This window comes from Perca flavescens, chromosome 1 (assembly GCF_004354835.1).
Source record: "Perca flavescens isolate YP-PL-M2 chromosome 1, PFLA_1.0, whole genome shotgun sequence".
Lineage (NCBI taxonomy): Eukaryota > Metazoa > Chordata > Actinopteri > Perciformes > Percidae > Perca > Perca flavescens.
This window is the reverse complement of record NC_041331.1, coordinates 19,901,651-19,918,243: the sequence shown is the minus strand read 5'-3', so window position 1 is coordinate 19,918,243 and position 16,593 is coordinate 19,901,651. Positions and strand designations below refer to the sequence as shown.

General features: G+C 40.0%; 2 protein-coding genes across 2 annotated transcripts; one reads left to right on the top strand and one right to left on the bottom strand.

The window, feature by feature from the left end:
- Nucleotides 1–3,249: 3,249 nt before the first annotated feature.
- On the top strand, nucleotides 3,250–9,869 carry LOC114558346 (prostaglandin D2 receptor 2). The gene is made up of 3 exons (XM_028582295.1): nucleotides 3,250–3,305; nucleotides 4,408–4,545; nucleotides 8,025–9,869. Exons 2-3 carry the CDS (start codon nucleotides 4,429–4,431, stop codon nucleotides 8,982–8,984), a joined length of 1,077 nt encoding a protein of 358 aa, XP_028438096.1. The 5' UTR covers nucleotides 3,250–3,305; nucleotides 4,408–4,428; the 3' UTR covers nucleotides 8,985–9,869.
- A 4-nt stretch (nucleotides 9,870–9,873) lies between these two features.
- Nucleotides 9,874–16,548, bottom strand: cenpq (centromere protein Q). The gene is made up of 8 exons (XM_028582308.1): nucleotides 16,126–16,548; nucleotides 15,941–16,007; nucleotides 15,667–15,775; nucleotides 14,600–14,668; nucleotides 14,197–14,326; nucleotides 13,440–13,559; nucleotides 11,543–11,617; nucleotides 9,874–11,114 (listed from the first exon to the last, which is right to left on the bottom strand). The coding sequence occupies exons 1-8, from the start codon at nucleotides 16,228–16,230 to the stop codon at nucleotides 10,914–10,916; spliced, it is 876 nt and encodes a 291-aa protein (XP_028438109.1). The 5' UTR covers nucleotides 16,231–16,548; the 3' UTR covers nucleotides 9,874–10,913.
- Between the last annotated feature and the right edge of the window lie 45 nt (nucleotides 16,549–16,593).

Below are 16,593 nucleotides of genomic sequence, written 5' to 3'. Positions count from 1 at the left end.
AAGGTCGACTATTGCACCATCATTGTGAAAACCGCATACATGTTGTGGCTTCAGATCAAAACAGAGCAGTCAGTTCTCAGCAAAGCAAACACTGACAAAAGTGTCTTATGTCAGCGCAGGGTTGGTATTGTCTTTCCAATATACACTTATTCATATATTGTTTGAAATGGTCTTAACACCCTGACAGCAATAAATAACTTAAAGTGATGGTTCGGAGTAATTTCACCCTAGGGTCCTTTGCACCATGACCTCGAGCCAAAACCCCCCCCAGAAGCTTTTTTCACCTGGGTCGAACATTGGGAGAGTTAGCGTAGAGTAGCGTTATCAGCTGAATAGCTTATTAGCACAGGGGCTAATGGACCCACGTTTGTATCTCATAAATAACCCCACTAATAATACCCGAAATGATACCAAACGTCTACTGTAGTACATATAGGTTATGCACTCATAAAACAATGGATTGGAAAGTTTGTAAGTACACAGTTGTATGAACACTTGCCTGCTCTCTTCTGCTCTCTGTTGCTGCTGCTGCTGCTGCTACCTGCAGTTAGACAGTGCTTAGGGCCGTCTACAAATTACTACACCGAAAAGAGATACAACAAAAATATTTATTAATTTAATGATTAAATAAGGTAATGTCTCCAAACTTACCTCAATTATTACTTGTCTCCTGCTAGTTATACTACAGCACTTAGTTAAAAAAAAAAGTTAAATTAAAAAATATCTTTGTTGCATCTCTTTTCGGTGTTGTAATTTGTAGACGGCCCTAAGCACTCGTCCTACAGCAGCAACAACAACAGCAGAGAGCAGAAGCCAGCAGGCAAGTGTTATTTACATAAACTTCTGGTGTACTTACAAACTTTCCAATCCATCGTTTTATGAGTACATAACCTATTGTAATATAGTAGACGTTTGGTATCATTTCGGGCATTATTAGTGGGGTCATTTATTTAGATACAAACGGGTCCATTAGCCCCGCGCTAAGCTATTCAGCTGATAACGCTACTCTACGCTAACTCTCCCAATGTTAGACCCAGCTGAAAAAAGCTTCTGGGGGGGTGTTTGGCTCGAGGTCATGGTGCAAAGGACCCTAGGGTGAAATTACTCCGAACCATCACTTTAAGGGCTCTGAAAAAGGAGCGAAAAAGATCCGTCATCTGTAGCTGTATCTGTAATCTTGTAAAAACGCCCACCAATCACTGCCTCGCAGTACCCTGGAAATCCAGAGTTGTCACGGGAGCACAATTTGAATTTGCTCAGTGAGTCACTGTGGCATTGAGTAATGATGCTCATTAACTATGCCTTTGTAGCCGAGCTGCACCAATCACATTACTGTATCTGATGGAGGCGTGCCAGAGGCGAGCTTAACCCTTTTATATATGTCAATGGCTAAACCGATGACGACAGTTTAATCTACCAGTTGGGCTCTGGATACGTCACCCCGTGTATTGTTGTGATTGGTCGTAGTGTTATCCAATTGCGTGCAGTGAGATTTTCAAATGCATGCTTGGTGCCGCCCCTCGAGTTGGGCCATTTCATTACTCAATGCCAGACCCTTAATCTTTCCGATTTGGGTCTGGATTTCCAGGCTAGCCTTGCAGTCCGCTTGAAGAAAGAACCAATGAAATGCCTCCTTGCCCCGCTGCGCGTACTCTACCCATCCCGTGTACGAGCCTGGGCTCAACGCGCGTTGTCGCCGCATTGCTAACAGTAGTTTGTTTTAAACATACGGTATGATCATTTTAGGTGTTTGCTTACCGGTGAATGAGACATGAAGTAAAGTTGCGGTCCTTTCTCCGCTCTGCTCTAAAGCAGCTGTGCTCGTGCACGTCTGTGTGTTGGTCGGAGCCCCGGGGAGACCCTACTTTGAAATCTTGCTTGCTTTTCAACATTACCGACTCTGCCTTTAAATGTTTCTTTTTTTTTTCAAGATTATTTTTTGGGCTTTTCCACCTTTAATTGATAGGACAGCTATAGTTGAGAAAGGGGAAGACATGCAGGAAAGCATCACAGGTCAGATTTGAACCCTGGACCTCAGCGTTGAGGCATAAACCCTCTGAGTATATGTGTGCCTGCTCTACCCACTGAGCCAACCCGGCCACAAATGTTTCTTATTTTCTTCAAATTCTATTAAATGACCAAAACCAATGATGAATTGATCCTAACAAGTTTCGTCTGTCCAAAAACTATTGAAAACGCATCAAAGAGCAACACTGTTGCACTGGAGACATGTTCCTTTATTACCACGAACATGGGCACTGTACTTTATTTTGAGTCAATCCCACACTCACCGTCCTGCTACCATGTTGGAAAATAGTCTCCAACAAATGCAATACGTATTCCTTTTTGAGTAACATTTGTTCAAAACTGCAGAAAGTCATCCTTTTTACAAACAAAAGTATATACAGTATTTGTGAGCAGTTTATGTCTTCAGCAGTAGAAATTGGGGCTGAGAGCAAAACAGGCTGGGGAAGTCGAGAAGTATTGAGAGACGGACAATTGTTGCACGGTTTATATTTTATTCCAGTGTTAGAAACTGTTTCTCACTCTGATGATATCAGTCAATTCAAGCCTCCCACACTGACAATGGAGCAACACAGACCGGACACTGTATGTCTTAATAATTAAAGCAGATAAAGGACAGCCTTTGTTTCATGTCATTCTTTCTCTCTCCCCTCATTTCCTGTCACATCTCTCACTCACATTTACTATCTAATTAAGACAAGCAGTGGCCAAAGAATACTTAAAAATCTAAAATAAAAGATTCTTGCTGAAGGTATTTGTGGGACTATTCACAGTAAGTTTTGTCCAGAAGAACAAGCAGAGGAACAAAGACTTAAATTGGAGAACATTAATGTGCACCACTGGAGCAAACACACTCATTATGGTTCCTTAACTGATGAGAAGATTGTATAAAATCATAGAAATCTAAAAGTAAATCTTTTAAATGCTTTCGACCTTTTTAAACTAGTTACGGTTGGACGTTTAATGCGTAACTTTGTTCACTTTTATGCCACTATAAGGTTAAAGTTGACTCACATCGAGCAGTTGATAAACGCTGTTTGGATACAGAGGAAATGACATTCATCAGTTTAAAGATAATATGATCAAATCTTGTGTTTTTGATATCCATAGATATGTTCAAAGGAGGTAGTGTGTGTTGCAATCACACAGGAAAGAAAAGAGAGAGAGAAAGAGAGAGAGAGAGAGAGAGAGAGAGAGCGTGTTCTTATAACAGCTAGTAGACACTCCTTTTTTCATTATCTCTTGCTCCATTTCTCCCACACACACGGCAAATAAAGCAGGTAAGAAGCAATCTCTTAGAATTGACATGCACATGATTTAAAGCAGTTTTTTTTTAACACTGACTTTAGAAACACAGATAGATCATGAATCCTAAACTTCTTGGTTACTGTAGAATCTAGAAATCTGAACTTTATGAGCTTTTATTCAGGGAACCGCAACTACTGCTATCAGTAATTTTGGCACAGGTTAACAGCGCTGCTACTGAATGTGTTCATTAACACAGGCGCGTTTGCATGCACGCTGTTCTCATTCCAGCTGCACGCAAACAGGCCCTGTCTAGATGTACACACAGGCAGGGCCCTGGGGCCACAGGAAAAAATACCAGATTCCTTTCTCTGTAATCATTGCTAATACAACACCTGACACAAGTCCTGTAAGTGTGTGTGTGTGTGTGTGTGTGTGTGTGTGTGTGTGTGTGTGTGTGTGTGTGTGTGTGTGCGCGCTTGTATTAATAAGGTTGTGGGGACAAAAATATGGGTCATTGTGGGGACTCCACTCCTATTTGCAGGCAAAAAGATGGTTCTTGTGTGTTTAACCATTAGAGTTTCTAGGGATAAGGAAGGTAAACATGTGGTGATTAAGGTTATGGTTAGTCTCCAGCAAATTAATTTAAGTCAACGCAATGTCCTCTTAAGTGACAAGTGTGTTTAGAGTAGTCAAAGAGATATGACAGATTGCAGCGCTACACTCACTTTACAAACTACAAATTTATAAACTGCAACATAGAATAGTTATCAGCAATTAAACAAAACTGAGCAAATGTAAGGAAGGAAGTCTGTGGTCAGTGAGGACAACAGCCTGTCTGCGTTTTAGGCAACTGTCATGTGAAATTCATATGCAATCATGCATGCTACACAATTTCCATCTTTGACAATGGTAAGGCTTTCATTTTATATTTGTAGTCCAATTTCAGAAGAGAAAAAAATAGCCACAAAATCTATGTATCTGTATGGAAGAGGATTAGGGCCACGTGAAAAAATGTATTGAGTTCTGAGTTTAAAGTCAGATTCTGAAAATAAAGTCAGAATTCTGAGGAAAAAGTCAGAATTCTGAGAAAATAAGATGTATATGTGACTTAAATCAATGTCTACTGTGTTTCAGCTTATCACCTCAGTGGCCAATATGAATGGGACACAGTTTACTGTCCGACCTCCAACCAGCCCAAACACCTCCACCAGCTCTTGGCAGGACGAGGCAGTCAGAGGAGTCAACATGGCAGCTACTTTGCTCATCTTCCTGGTGAGAAATTCTTTATAAGCCAACCTGTGCCATAAATATTGTACACTATCACTGCACATAGGGCTGGAAACAAATGGGCTGCATTAAGGTATATAATAATAGTTGGGATTGGAGCTGGGCAATATGGACAAAATACCTCAATGTCGATATTGTGGTTATATTGTAGTGTGTAGTGTGACTATTGATGCTTTCAAAAAATATTAACACAATGAGTTTTGATAAACAATCACCAATAATGTGGATACAATGACTGAAGTGACAAAGTGGGTAAAGGCAAATAATAGAAAAGCTAGAACAGTCTAGTAAGTTCAGAAAATCACTTTACTGTAATGCAGCCTCTAAAACCAGGAAATGACGACTTGTGTCATATCACGATATTACGATATCCAAAATTTAAGACGATATCTAGTCTCATATATCGATGTTTATATAATATTGATATATTGCCCAGCCCTAGTTGGGATCATTTGTTGATTATGAGGTTTGAAGGCCACAAACACAACCTTGTTTAGGTCTACTGAATGACTGTCAGCAGATTTAAGTCCTTGTATGTATGCCCATAGCAAAGGAAAATTCAAGATTAGATCTCCTATATCACATCACAAAAATGAGCACTAGTCAAGACCAATGGAGTATGTGTGCATTTGCCTTATTTATCTGAATTCTCACTTCAGAGACATATGCATGGTTCAGTCTCACAGTGTGAGTTCTTTAAATGTTCTTACTGGTGTCTCTTTTTTAGTCTCAGCTAAATGAAAAATCAGAGTAGTGCAAGCTCTCACATGAGTCTCAATACAATACCAAACAATTGGATGCAATACTTCAATTATAGGGATCATTAGGAGAAGTAACTCAGACACAAATGAGCACAGAATGATTAAAAAAAATGAAAAACTTCAGTTAGTCTCACAACATCAGAATGTACAACAGATAAGCAACAGTTTTTTTCCTTTGGGTGCCCTCCTAACAAATTTTAAAGAAAATAGTTCAACATTTTGGGAAATACCCTTTACGCATTTTTTTGTTGAGAGAGGATCAATACCACTCTAAATATGTAGCTGGAGCCAAGAGCCAGTTATCTTAGCTTAGCATAATGACTGGAAGCAGAGGGACGGAGCTAGCCCAGTCTTTTTCCAAAGGTGAAATCCTTGATACGTCACTAATAAGACATACCTTGTTTGTTTAAACTGCACCAAAATGTTTAGTTTAAAAAACAAAAAGTTGTGGTTTTAAAAGTGTTATGTGTAAGACTATTTCTTGGCCAAGAGCAGTGATTTTCTGGAGTCTGGCCAAGAAATACAGACATGCTCAAATTTGTTGGTACCCTTACAGCTCATTGAACTAATGCTTCATTCCTCCTGAAAAGTGATGAAATTGAAAACTATTTTATCATGTATACTTCCATGCCTTTGGTATGTCATAGAATAAAGCAAATAAGCTGTGAAAAGAGATGAATTATTGCTTATTCTACAAAGATATTCTAAAATGGCCTGGACACATTTGTTGGTACCCCTTAGAAAATATAATAAATAACTGGATTATAGTGATATTTCAAACTAATTAGTTTCTTTAATTAGTATCACACATGTCTCCATTTTTTTAATCAGTCATTCAGCCTATTTAAATGGAGAAAAGTAGTCACTGTGCTGTTTGGTATCATTGTGTGCACCACACTGAACATGGACCAGAGAAAGCAAAGGAGAGAGTTGTCTGAGGAGATCAGAAAGAAAATAATAGACAAGCATGGTAAAGGTAAAGGCTACAAGACTAAGAGCAGCTTGATGTTCCTGTGACAACAGTTGCAAATATTATTAAGAATCCTTCTGGGAGAATGTCCTTTGGACAGATGAGTCAAAACTGGAGCTTTTTGGCAAGTCACATCAGCTCTATGTTCACAGACGAAAAAATTAAGCTTTCAAAGAAAAGAACACCATACCTACAGTGAAACATGGAGGAGGCTCGGTTATGATTTGGGGCTGTTTTGCTGCGCCTGGTACAGGGTGCCTTGAATCTGTGCAGGGCACAATGAAATCTCAAGACTATCAAGGCATTCCGGAGCGAAACGTATTGCCCAGTGTCAGAAAGCTCGGTCTCAGTCGCAGGTCATGGGTCCTCCAACAGGATAATGACCTAAACACACAGCTAAAAGCACTCAAGAATAGATAAGAACAAAACATTGGACTATTCTGAAGTGGCCTTCTATGAGTCCTGATCTGAATCCTATCGAACATCTATGGAAAGAGCTGAAATTTGTAGTCTGGAGAAGGCACCCATCAAACCTGAGACAGCTGGAGCAGTTTGCTCAGGAAGAGTGGGCCAAACTACCTGTTAACAGGTGCACAAGTCTCACTGAGAGCTACAGAAAACGTTTGCTTGCAGTGATTGCCTCTAAAGGTTGTGCAACAAAATATTCCCATCATTTTTGTCCATGCCATTTTCATTTGTTTTCTTATTTACAATATTATGTTGAATAAAAAAATCAAAAGCAAAGTCTGATTTCTATTAAATATGTAATAAACAATGGTGGATGCCAATTACTAATCAAGTTATTTCAAAGAAAATTGTGCATTCTTCATTTTTTGTGGAGGGGTACCAACAAATTTGAGCACGTCTGTAGTCTGGCACATACTGTAACTCCCTTATGAAAGCACACTTTGTCATTTTTGTACTTTGGTTTTTGGACTGAGATATAACGTGTTCATTAGTGATCTTTAGAAGAGCTGGTTGATGGATGTTTATGCCTTTGGCAAGAGCCAGGCTAGCAGTTTCTAATTAGCCAATTAGCTTAGTTTCAAAACTGTTTTTACTTGTATTTTTTTTAAATATGTTAGGTCCATATGTACAGAGCCCCTAAGCGGACATGAGCAAAAAAAATCTAAAGTTTAGTTTCATATGCTCACACGAAACTTTCATGTGCTCACGTGAAAGGGTTTCATGTTGTGCGCACGTGAAACTAAACTTAAGGTTTTGCGTGCGCACATGAAACTAAACTTTAGATAATTTTTTTTGCTCATGTCCCCTTAGGGGCTCTGTACATATGTGTTTGTGTTATGCGGTGAATGTGAAAATGAACTGCTACCTCCTCTGTCAGCTCTAGTCAATGAAAAGGTGTTACCTGAGCTCGCCCGGTTGCACTGGGTAAAGGATGCTGATAGCCAGGCTCTCATTGGCTAGCTGTTAGCCAATCAGAGTCAAGCAGCTTAGCTAGTTGAATATTAATGAGAACTGGCACAAATCGAGCTGAGTCTTCCCGCAGGCTTTCTATACCACGCTAGAATGGCTTGAAACAAGGTAACCATGGCAGAACTTCAGACATTAGCACAAAGTAATGAAATACATGTGGCAGGGCACCTTTAACAGACAGCGTGGTATCAATCTTATTTAACTTTCTGCAGTAAAGCAAATGAGTGCATTTCCCTGAATGTGTATTGCTTTAGAAGTCTGGCATCCTGAATGAATGGTTCTCTTGGTGTCTCAAGGTGGGCGTTCCTCTAAATGGGCTGGTGGTCTGGGCACTTGGACTGCGGCATAATCGTCACCTGGCGCGCAGAGGCAGCAGTGAGGAGACACGCGCTGCCAGCAGTTTCCGGATTTATGTCCTGAACCTGGCCCTGGCTGACCTGCTGCTGCTCCTGCGTACCCCCCTCATGTTGGGCTACCTTGCTTACGGCTACAGCTGGCCGTTTGGTCGCGTCTTCTGCCAACTGACCATGTTCCTGCGAGGCCTGGGGTTATACGCCTCCGCTTTCCTCCTCTGTGCGGTGGCCCTGGAGCGATGCCTGTGTCTGCTGAGGCCTTTGTGGGCTCGACTGCGACGCCCCTCCTGGGCTGTTCCTCTGGCCTGTGGCATCTTATGGCTGATTGCCACCATCTTGTCTGCCCCCTACCTCCACACTGCCAGCCTGAAGGAAATTAACGGGACATACCGGTGCCTGGAGAGTGTGACGTTTGACATGGCGCTGTTTGTCACAGAAACAGTAGCAGGTTTCATCTTGCCCTTGCTGGTGTTCTTAGGAAGTAACCTGGCTGTTTTGCTCACCATTCAGCAAGCAGTACTACCCTCAACACCCACCTCCTTCACCCCTTCAACTGCTCGCCGGATGACCAGGATGTACCACGTGCTGTTTGTCACCATGCTTCTCTTCCTCACCTGCTGGGTGCCATATTTTGTTTGTCGGTTCCTGCTGGCCTTGGCTGAGGGGCGATCTGAATGGGCCACGCTGAAAAAAAGAGCATATCTTGGCAAATACATATCTCTGTACCTCGTGTACATTAAATGTGCTCTTAACCCGGTGCTGTACGTGTTCGCTGCCCGAGGCTTAGGCCGTGCTATCAAAGCTTCAGTTGTCTCCACTGTTGAAAGACTTTTCAATGACGACTCCTTAGATTCTATACGACGGAAGTCAATTAAGAATTCGCTGAAAAACTCACAGATGTAGTAGAGAGGTCACCAACAAATCAAATCATTAATTCCTTTTGATTTTTGAAAAATGTCAAGTCTTAAATATGACTTTTGACTGGTTGGTTTCTCCATTAGTGCAATTGTGAGCTGTGTAAAGCAAAGTATGTGCTTTAGGCCAACGTTTTCCAAATGGGTCTAAATACCACAGCAAATGGAGAAATAGGCGATTATTATTAATAGTATATTTCCCATATGTAGAGATGTAATGTTGACAGATTTGACCATAACTTAAGAGTGATCTCCAATGGAGGATCCTTGGCTTGAAACAGTTTGATGCCTGAAATGCTTCTGCTGCAGCACGTTGAAGGCAGGGTCATAATTGGGCGTAAAAATGAATTCATGAATCATCTTGTCTAGTTAGTTCATGGGCAGGGAACACCTTCATGGTAAACAAGCCAAAAGTGAACACAGAATTATTTCAGTGCTAGTTTCCTGGCCCCCGGGGGAACTTTACTGTATTATCGCAGTATGGTCCGAGGAACGGAAAGGAATTCTTGGCATCTTATCCGTATCAACAGTGACTCAGATCAAATAATCTGCTGAACTCACGCTCAAGATGTCCAAAACAAAAGTGGTCCTCGTCTATATATCTGGTACTAGTTGTAGCTATAAAACCAATGAATGTATCTATGTCTATGTATCTATCATAACATGCTGCGCAGAAAGTAAATATGTTGCACCTTCTTTATCTCATTATGAACACAACTATGTCTGACTAGACTGCACGGATGGCTTTATTACTTTTTTTTTTTGTTCATGAATGCATGACCTGTCATTGTTGAGGAAAGGGATGAAACTGTAAGTAGCACTTTACGTTTATTTTCTTTCTACTTCAAAACACGAATAAACAAAAGTCAATTTCTTGAAATGTTTTAATGTCTGTTTAATTACATCTGTTCATTCATAATTTATACTTCTACAGCATGCACTCATGTCTTCAAGGACCCATGGACACATTTTAATCATTGTTTTACAAACCTTTAGTCTTTATTTGCAAGTATAGTATTTCTTTAATGTGGTTTGTGTTCTGGTATTTAGGCTCAAATGACGACAGAGAAGTCAGATATCTGAACTTTCTAACAAAAAAACAACAACAAATTCATCCACACTGTGCAACAGTCAATTTAATTATAATTTACATCTAATATAGAATGCTGTAAAATACTGAGGGCAGCATACTGTTAAAAACGGTTAGGGTGTATATAGTCTGTATCGACAACGGCTCATTTACGAAATCGTTCCCACGCTGCCGGTAGTTCGCCGGATATCCCTCGCTTCCCGCTTTCTTTGGGTTTACTTTAAACTCCGGTTGTATCGAGGAAACCTGTAACCATTAACTGGAACCAGAGCAACGTTACATGCTGAAAATGGCCCATTTTGGGGGGGATAATGGGATCGTGCAACAAGGCAGCCCTGCTTTGTTCTTTCGGGGGAATGATTGTAAAGAGTTACAAAAGAATAGGTTTACGGAATTTACTCTCCATCTGAAGGGATCTGCTATGGCCAAAATGCACATGGCGATGGAGCAAATGACGTTTAACCATGTCTCCAGCTAATTTTAAATCGCTCACGGTTCTGTATTGTGTTAACAGTCAACTTCATTTAATATTGTATGTGGCGTTTTCTTTTGCAGGGTGCAATAATCCACCAAAACAAGTTCAGTTTTGAAGAGCCACGATTGCAGTCTGCCCCAGTGTCTCTTTTTTTTTTTTTTTTTTTGCTACTATTGTTTCCGCCAAATTTGGACATTTTCTAATACTTCACATAGTGGCTGCAATTGTTTTCACTAAATGGGTATCGCAGATTATTGCAGTAATATTGCTCCAAAAGATGTGTGCACACTTGCAAACTTCTTTAAGTGTTCCTTTATAAAAAAAAAAAAAAAAAAAAAATAAAAAATAAAGACTTATGTAAGCAGAGATTTGGTGAGGTACCCATCTGAACAAGGTGCACCACTGATCGGGTTGAAGAGCTGATCGGCGTGTCTGTGTGCCTGTAGCAGCAGCGCCTGGGCATCCTGAATGGCCTCTGGTTGCTGCAGGATTTCTCCCAGTTTCCGGGCAGCGGTCTCAGAGTCACTGTCTGGTATAATTTTTCTCAATCGAGCCTGAGCAACACAAAAAAAAATGTTGAGCACTGCTGTGTGATTTTGTGTAAATGTAAAGTACTGTGACAGTGTTTTGTAAAATGTTCTCAGAGACTTAAAACAACAACAAAGCTTTTTCCTGTAGTTGATAAGATCAACCAACACAATACAGAACCACAATGTGACATTCTCTCTGTGCCTTTCGTAAGACAGTTTTCAACATTCTCACTTTCACAATATATTACAAAAAGGTTGCACAATAGAGAACATGTTCAGACTGTCCTGTAACTTTCTACAGAAAGTGCCCATTCAGATATTTTGACATCTTACTCACAAGAAAAGGGACTGAACAATACGAATGCTTATGAAAACAGCTATTGTGCAATAAGGACATGTCAAGCTAAAACTAGATTTGGTGTAAGTGTGTTTTGTGCACCACCCATGCTCACCTCTAATGTAGTTTCATCTTTTTGTGGAGGTAGCAGGGGGAGGTTGAGATCTGCTTGTTCAGCTATCTGTAAGACCTGTGTGAACACACACAAGACAGGAAGAACAAGATGCACGAGTGCAAATGTATATCTTTATCTAATAAAGGAAGTCAAATAAAAGCAGAATGAGAACGATGAAAAACTCTGCTTCAAATCTGGTTCAAGTATATCATATAAACTGATAACAGACATTTCCCGTAGTTACTGCTCAGACCTATTTTCTTAAGAATAAACCCATTAGGTCAGCTTCCCCATAACAGACACATTTCACCATGCCGTTCAACTGAACCAACAAGAAGTGGGTAGACTCACTAATGCAAACAGACTGGTATTTGTGTGGAGAAATGCAGTCCACCACTTCTCTTTCTGGGTCACCTCAATTCTGATGTCTATGGTAATAAAACGGCCTGTAAAGCGTGGCAACATTTCAAAAGACACTTTTGTCAGACTTAATAAATATTTGGAAATTATGAAAACCTTGCGACAGTAAACACAGTTTGCCACAGTGTTTTGGCAAAAGCAACGTTATGAAAATAATGTGGCAAGGCAGATTTTGCCTTTTGACAATGATTCTCTCGCTTCCAAAACAGATTCAGAAACACATACGTTTACACACGATGCCTGCATGTTTGAGTGTCGAGGGATTTAGAAGATGATCTTTTGGATAGTGTAGCAGACCAATAGAAGGATGGAGAAGGATGAATGAAGAGGCTGCGAGAGCAATACATTTACCAAGTGTTTTATGCTTGATAATGAAAACATTAGGTTGAATAGCCCTTTACAAGCTTGTCTGAAAACAGAAAAAGAAACTCCTACGATCAGTTATGGAGTAAAGGAATAATTATACTAGTGCTGGGACGATTCGTCAATGTAGTCGACGTCATCGATTTCGTAAATGCGTCGACACAAATAATTTGCTAAATTATTCACTAAACTATATTCATTATTCACTAAATAAAATAAATAATTAAAACTTGCGTGCAAATTAATTAATGTAAAGCGGAACTAATGTAATGTGGAACTAGTGTTAGATACGCGGGTTCCAGGGAAGCCTAATCTGTAGCCCCGCCTTAGCTCTGAAGCTAGCCGAGCTCCTCCGCCTACATGCGTTTTTTGCCAGGTAGACGGTCCAGTGAGTGAGTCAGAGATAGCAGCACGAAAGGACGAGTGTGGCGAGTGGTGGCGACCCACAAGAGTTAGAGGACCCGCCGGCCTCTAACATGCTAACGCATATCCGACGCCATCGCCCAGATGTGCCAATCACTGGAACGAGACAAAAAAAAACTCTCCAACTTCTCCTCCCTACAGTGCTTAACCAGCCTTTAGATACAAATAATTAAAGTTAAATTAAAGGGAGAAGAGCTTGGATGTTAAACAAGAGCTTATTCATTATTTTACCTACTGTTAAAAAAAGCAAATACAGGCTACTCTCTTTGCACTTGCTCTGTTTACTTATACTTATTTTTGTATTCCTCCTGAAAGTGACTTTATTTTGTGGTTTGATAGATTGATAGCCTACATCTGGCTTCAGGTTGCACTACAAATTCATTTTACTTGAACAGTGCAGTGTTAAACAATTTTAATAAATAGAGATTTGAACCTTACTGAAATTTGTTTTGTGTAAATTGTTAATAATTGAGCAATGGGAAAATAATCGCTAATTGAAAAATTAATTGTTAGATTAGTCGAGTAATCGAAAAAATTATTGCTAGATTAACCGTTTTAAAAAATAATCGTTTGGGACAGCCCTAAATGATATAAAACAAATAAATCTCAAATATTAAAAGTTTAGGGCACAAAGACATGTTTTAGAGATTTCTGGTTAAATCTGCATGCGGGACCGTGTGAGTGTTTGCACCTCTTTAGCTTTCTCGTCCTCCTCCTCCACCTGGTCTCTCAGCATGCTTGATGCGTGCTGTAAAGAGACCGTGTGCTCGTCGGTTTTCTCCAGAGCGTGGACCACAGCCCTCAAGTCTTCCTGGAAACCCAGACACCACAACGAGACATCACGCAACACAATTACAGACACCATTTGCTTACTTATAAAGCAGATTAGGGGTGGGCGATATATATTATCAGGATATTTCAGGGTATATCTGCGATAATGATATTCTTGATAATATCACAAAATACTAAACAATATTGTATTATTAATTTCAAGAACATACAAATACAAAACATAAGTGTCATAGTATGTAGTAGTACAGTAGTATATGTCAGCATAAACGTTAACAGTTGACATCAAATATTGAGTAAGAACTAAAAACAAATTATCTCTCAGTTCCTAAGTTTGGAAACAACAGTAACTCAGAGTGGGTTTTAAATATATAAATGGTACAACAAATTGCACATTTAAACAGTTGCCAAAATAACAGGCAATTATGTCAACAAGTTGGAATACTGCCATTATCATAATATGAATTATTTCACATCATATCATGATATAAAAAAATTATACCGGTACTCTCTTGAAAGATATAATACGGCACACCACTTCTACAGATAATTAAATACACAGATTTACATACACATTATGCCATTACAAGGTAGTTGCACTCCATGGACTGTAACACAGTCCGGCTGTAGCAGCCTCCTCTGTCTACAGCGTTTCTCACCTCCAGAGTGCTCAGAGTTGTCTTTCCAACCACAGACTTCTTGGCCTCCTCCTGGCGGCGCTGAGATGATCGCTCCAAATCGTTTTGTTTCTGCACGGGAACTTTGAGCTCTGCACATTGAGCAAGAAACCTAAAAAAATAAATAAATCAATGTTTTTTTCTGTTTGATACTTTGAAATAATGATGTTTGACTCAATACTTGAAGATCAGACTGATTAGGGTTGGGTGATAAACTGATGCTCGTTTATCAACTTGTCTTTCACTGGAATCATATCATATCAAGGCATCTTTTCACCTGCTCTTATTCGTTAAATGTGTAACTGGAGGGGTTAGTACAGATATAACCCTTAGAAAGCAGGTTTAAGCCATTAATTTACACTGTTATTTCTGACTTCTTGCTCACCTGGTTTTCATTATGTTCAGATGTTCCTGGCTCTCTTTCTTCTCTTTCGGTCTCAAAGCAAGAGTTGCTCTGGGAAAACAGAACAAAGCATCCTTACAAAGTTGATTTTGACTACTATTCATTGGCAGTATTTGAAGAACCTCCTAGTTTTGAGGGAAAACTGATGACTGCTAAAATGGGTAAAATTACAGTCCAACCCATACTGGCTTTTTGAGGGCGATAGCTATATTAATATTTGGGAGTTTTAAACCTGATAACACATCAACTTGGCAGTGCTCTCTGGTTAACAAACCATGTAAAGGTGACATTTCCCCAATTTTTTTCCCCCCAATCTATTGCATCAGTTGACATAAAGCCTACACCAATACCAACACATTTGCAATAAGCTGGCCGGTTTATCGATTTATCTCTTGGTACAATACATACATGTCAGAACATTTATTCCCTGGGCACTTTATTAGGCAATGGTGGCATAAAGGTTAAAGAAGTGCGCTTGTAACCGGGAGGTCCTCTGTTCAATCCCCAGACGGACAGGATAAAAATCTATGTGGGGAAAGTGAAAGAGCAGTGCTTGTCCCTCCCTCATTACCACCACTGAGGTGCCCTTGAGCAAGGCCCTTAACCCAACCGCTCCAGAAGAGCTGCTCAGTGGAACAGCAGATCAGACTGTGGTTGTACTGGGCAGCCTCCAGGTATGAATGTGTAACTGTGTGAATGTTACAGGTTGTCGTTGCAGATGAGAAATTGTTCTCAATTGGCTTACCTGGATAAATAAAAGGTTAAAATAAAAAAATTAGGTTCACCTTCTACCTAAAGCTTATTACTAAAGTCATAGATAGTAGTGTTGTTGTTTTTTTACTTAACTGTTATACAACTATTACACACACACGTTTGTAAATGGGGTGGGCACAAAATTAGAAACAATTGTAATGCAGTCCAGTTCAACACCACTGCAAACTACAACCTCAATAATCCACTTTGATTAAATTAATACCTCTCTTACAGTGTCAATAAAAAAAATTAATAAATAAAAGTATTCAGCTGTAAATCAACACAGTCAAACTCACAGTATTGACAAGTCCATTATGTTCTCCAGAGCAGTGATTGAGGATCGTGGCATCAGCTTCCACTTGTCCTCACCTTTGACTTTCTTTGGGTCCGAAGATGAGCCTTCAGCTTTTTCAGGACACAAAAAGGAGCAACACAAGAAAACACAAAGTAACAACAGTGCAGTTGGCTTGCTTTGTGGTCCAAGTATGCTGCATCCTTTCCCTGCATGCTGTAACATGTATAGCTACATCTGAAGAGGCAGGACACCGTAATAAAAAGAGCTGTTCTAACCTTTCCTCTTCTGTGCTGGTTTTGGGTGGGAGATCTTGCCGTGTTTTTTTTCAGTGTGCGCTGGGTCCTATTAACACATTATTAAAGCGTGTGAAGCAACGTTAGGTCACAAGTTAACAGCAGACTGACAGAACTCTGCAGACACGAAGTCAACATCAGCTGTGTTTACCTTATCTTAACGTTACCTGATGCTCTGCCGCTTGTTGATCCGTCGTCTCATCTCTTTTTTTCTTGTTTTTCAAGTTAGGTTCTTTCGATGCGGCCCGGTTAGAACCTCTTACTGGCTTCATAACGTCAGCTATATTAGTTAACGATAAAGTAGCTAATATAACCCAATGTTTTTACGTAACGTTGTGGCTCACGTTAAACTAAAGTAGCTAGCTAAACAAGACAACACTAGTGAAGCAACAATAAGAAGCGTTCTTGTTCAACACATTAAGACCTAAAAGAAGTTATATAACGTTGAGACACAAATGTAGTAGCTACGCATCTTTGCAAAAAAAATCGCAAACTACCTAGCTAGCTAGCTGTAAGACAAGTTAACAGTCGAGCTACTTTTTCGCGCTGCTGCCTTCGAACGGTTCAGCGCACAATGCGCATGCGTAACACGAGTTTACCCGGAGGCGATATTACGAATCCCACTATGGCCACGC

Excerpts from the sequence above, each read along its gene's own strand:
- LOC114558346 (XM_028582295.1), top strand. The coding sequence starts at position 4,429 with ATGAATGGGACACAGTTTACTGTCCGACCTCCAACCAGCCCAAACACC. Across the intron at positions 4,546-8,024 it reads CTACTTTGCTCATCTTCCTG|GTGGGCGTTCCTCTAAATGG; the intron begins GTGAGAAATTCT and ends TGGTGTCTCAAG.
- cenpq (XM_028582308.1), bottom strand. The coding sequence starts at position 16,230 with ATGAAGCCAGTAAGAGGTTCTAACCGGGCCGCATCGAAAGAACCTAAC. Across the intron at positions 14,669-15,666 it reads ATAATGGACTTGTCAATACT|AGCAACTCTTGCTTTGAGAC; the intron begins GTGAGTTTGACT and ends CTGTTTTCCCAG. Across the intron at positions 11,115-11,542 it reads AAGATGAAACTACATTAGAG|GCTCGATTGAGAAAAATTAT; the intron begins GTGAGCATGGGT and ends TGTGTTGCTCAG.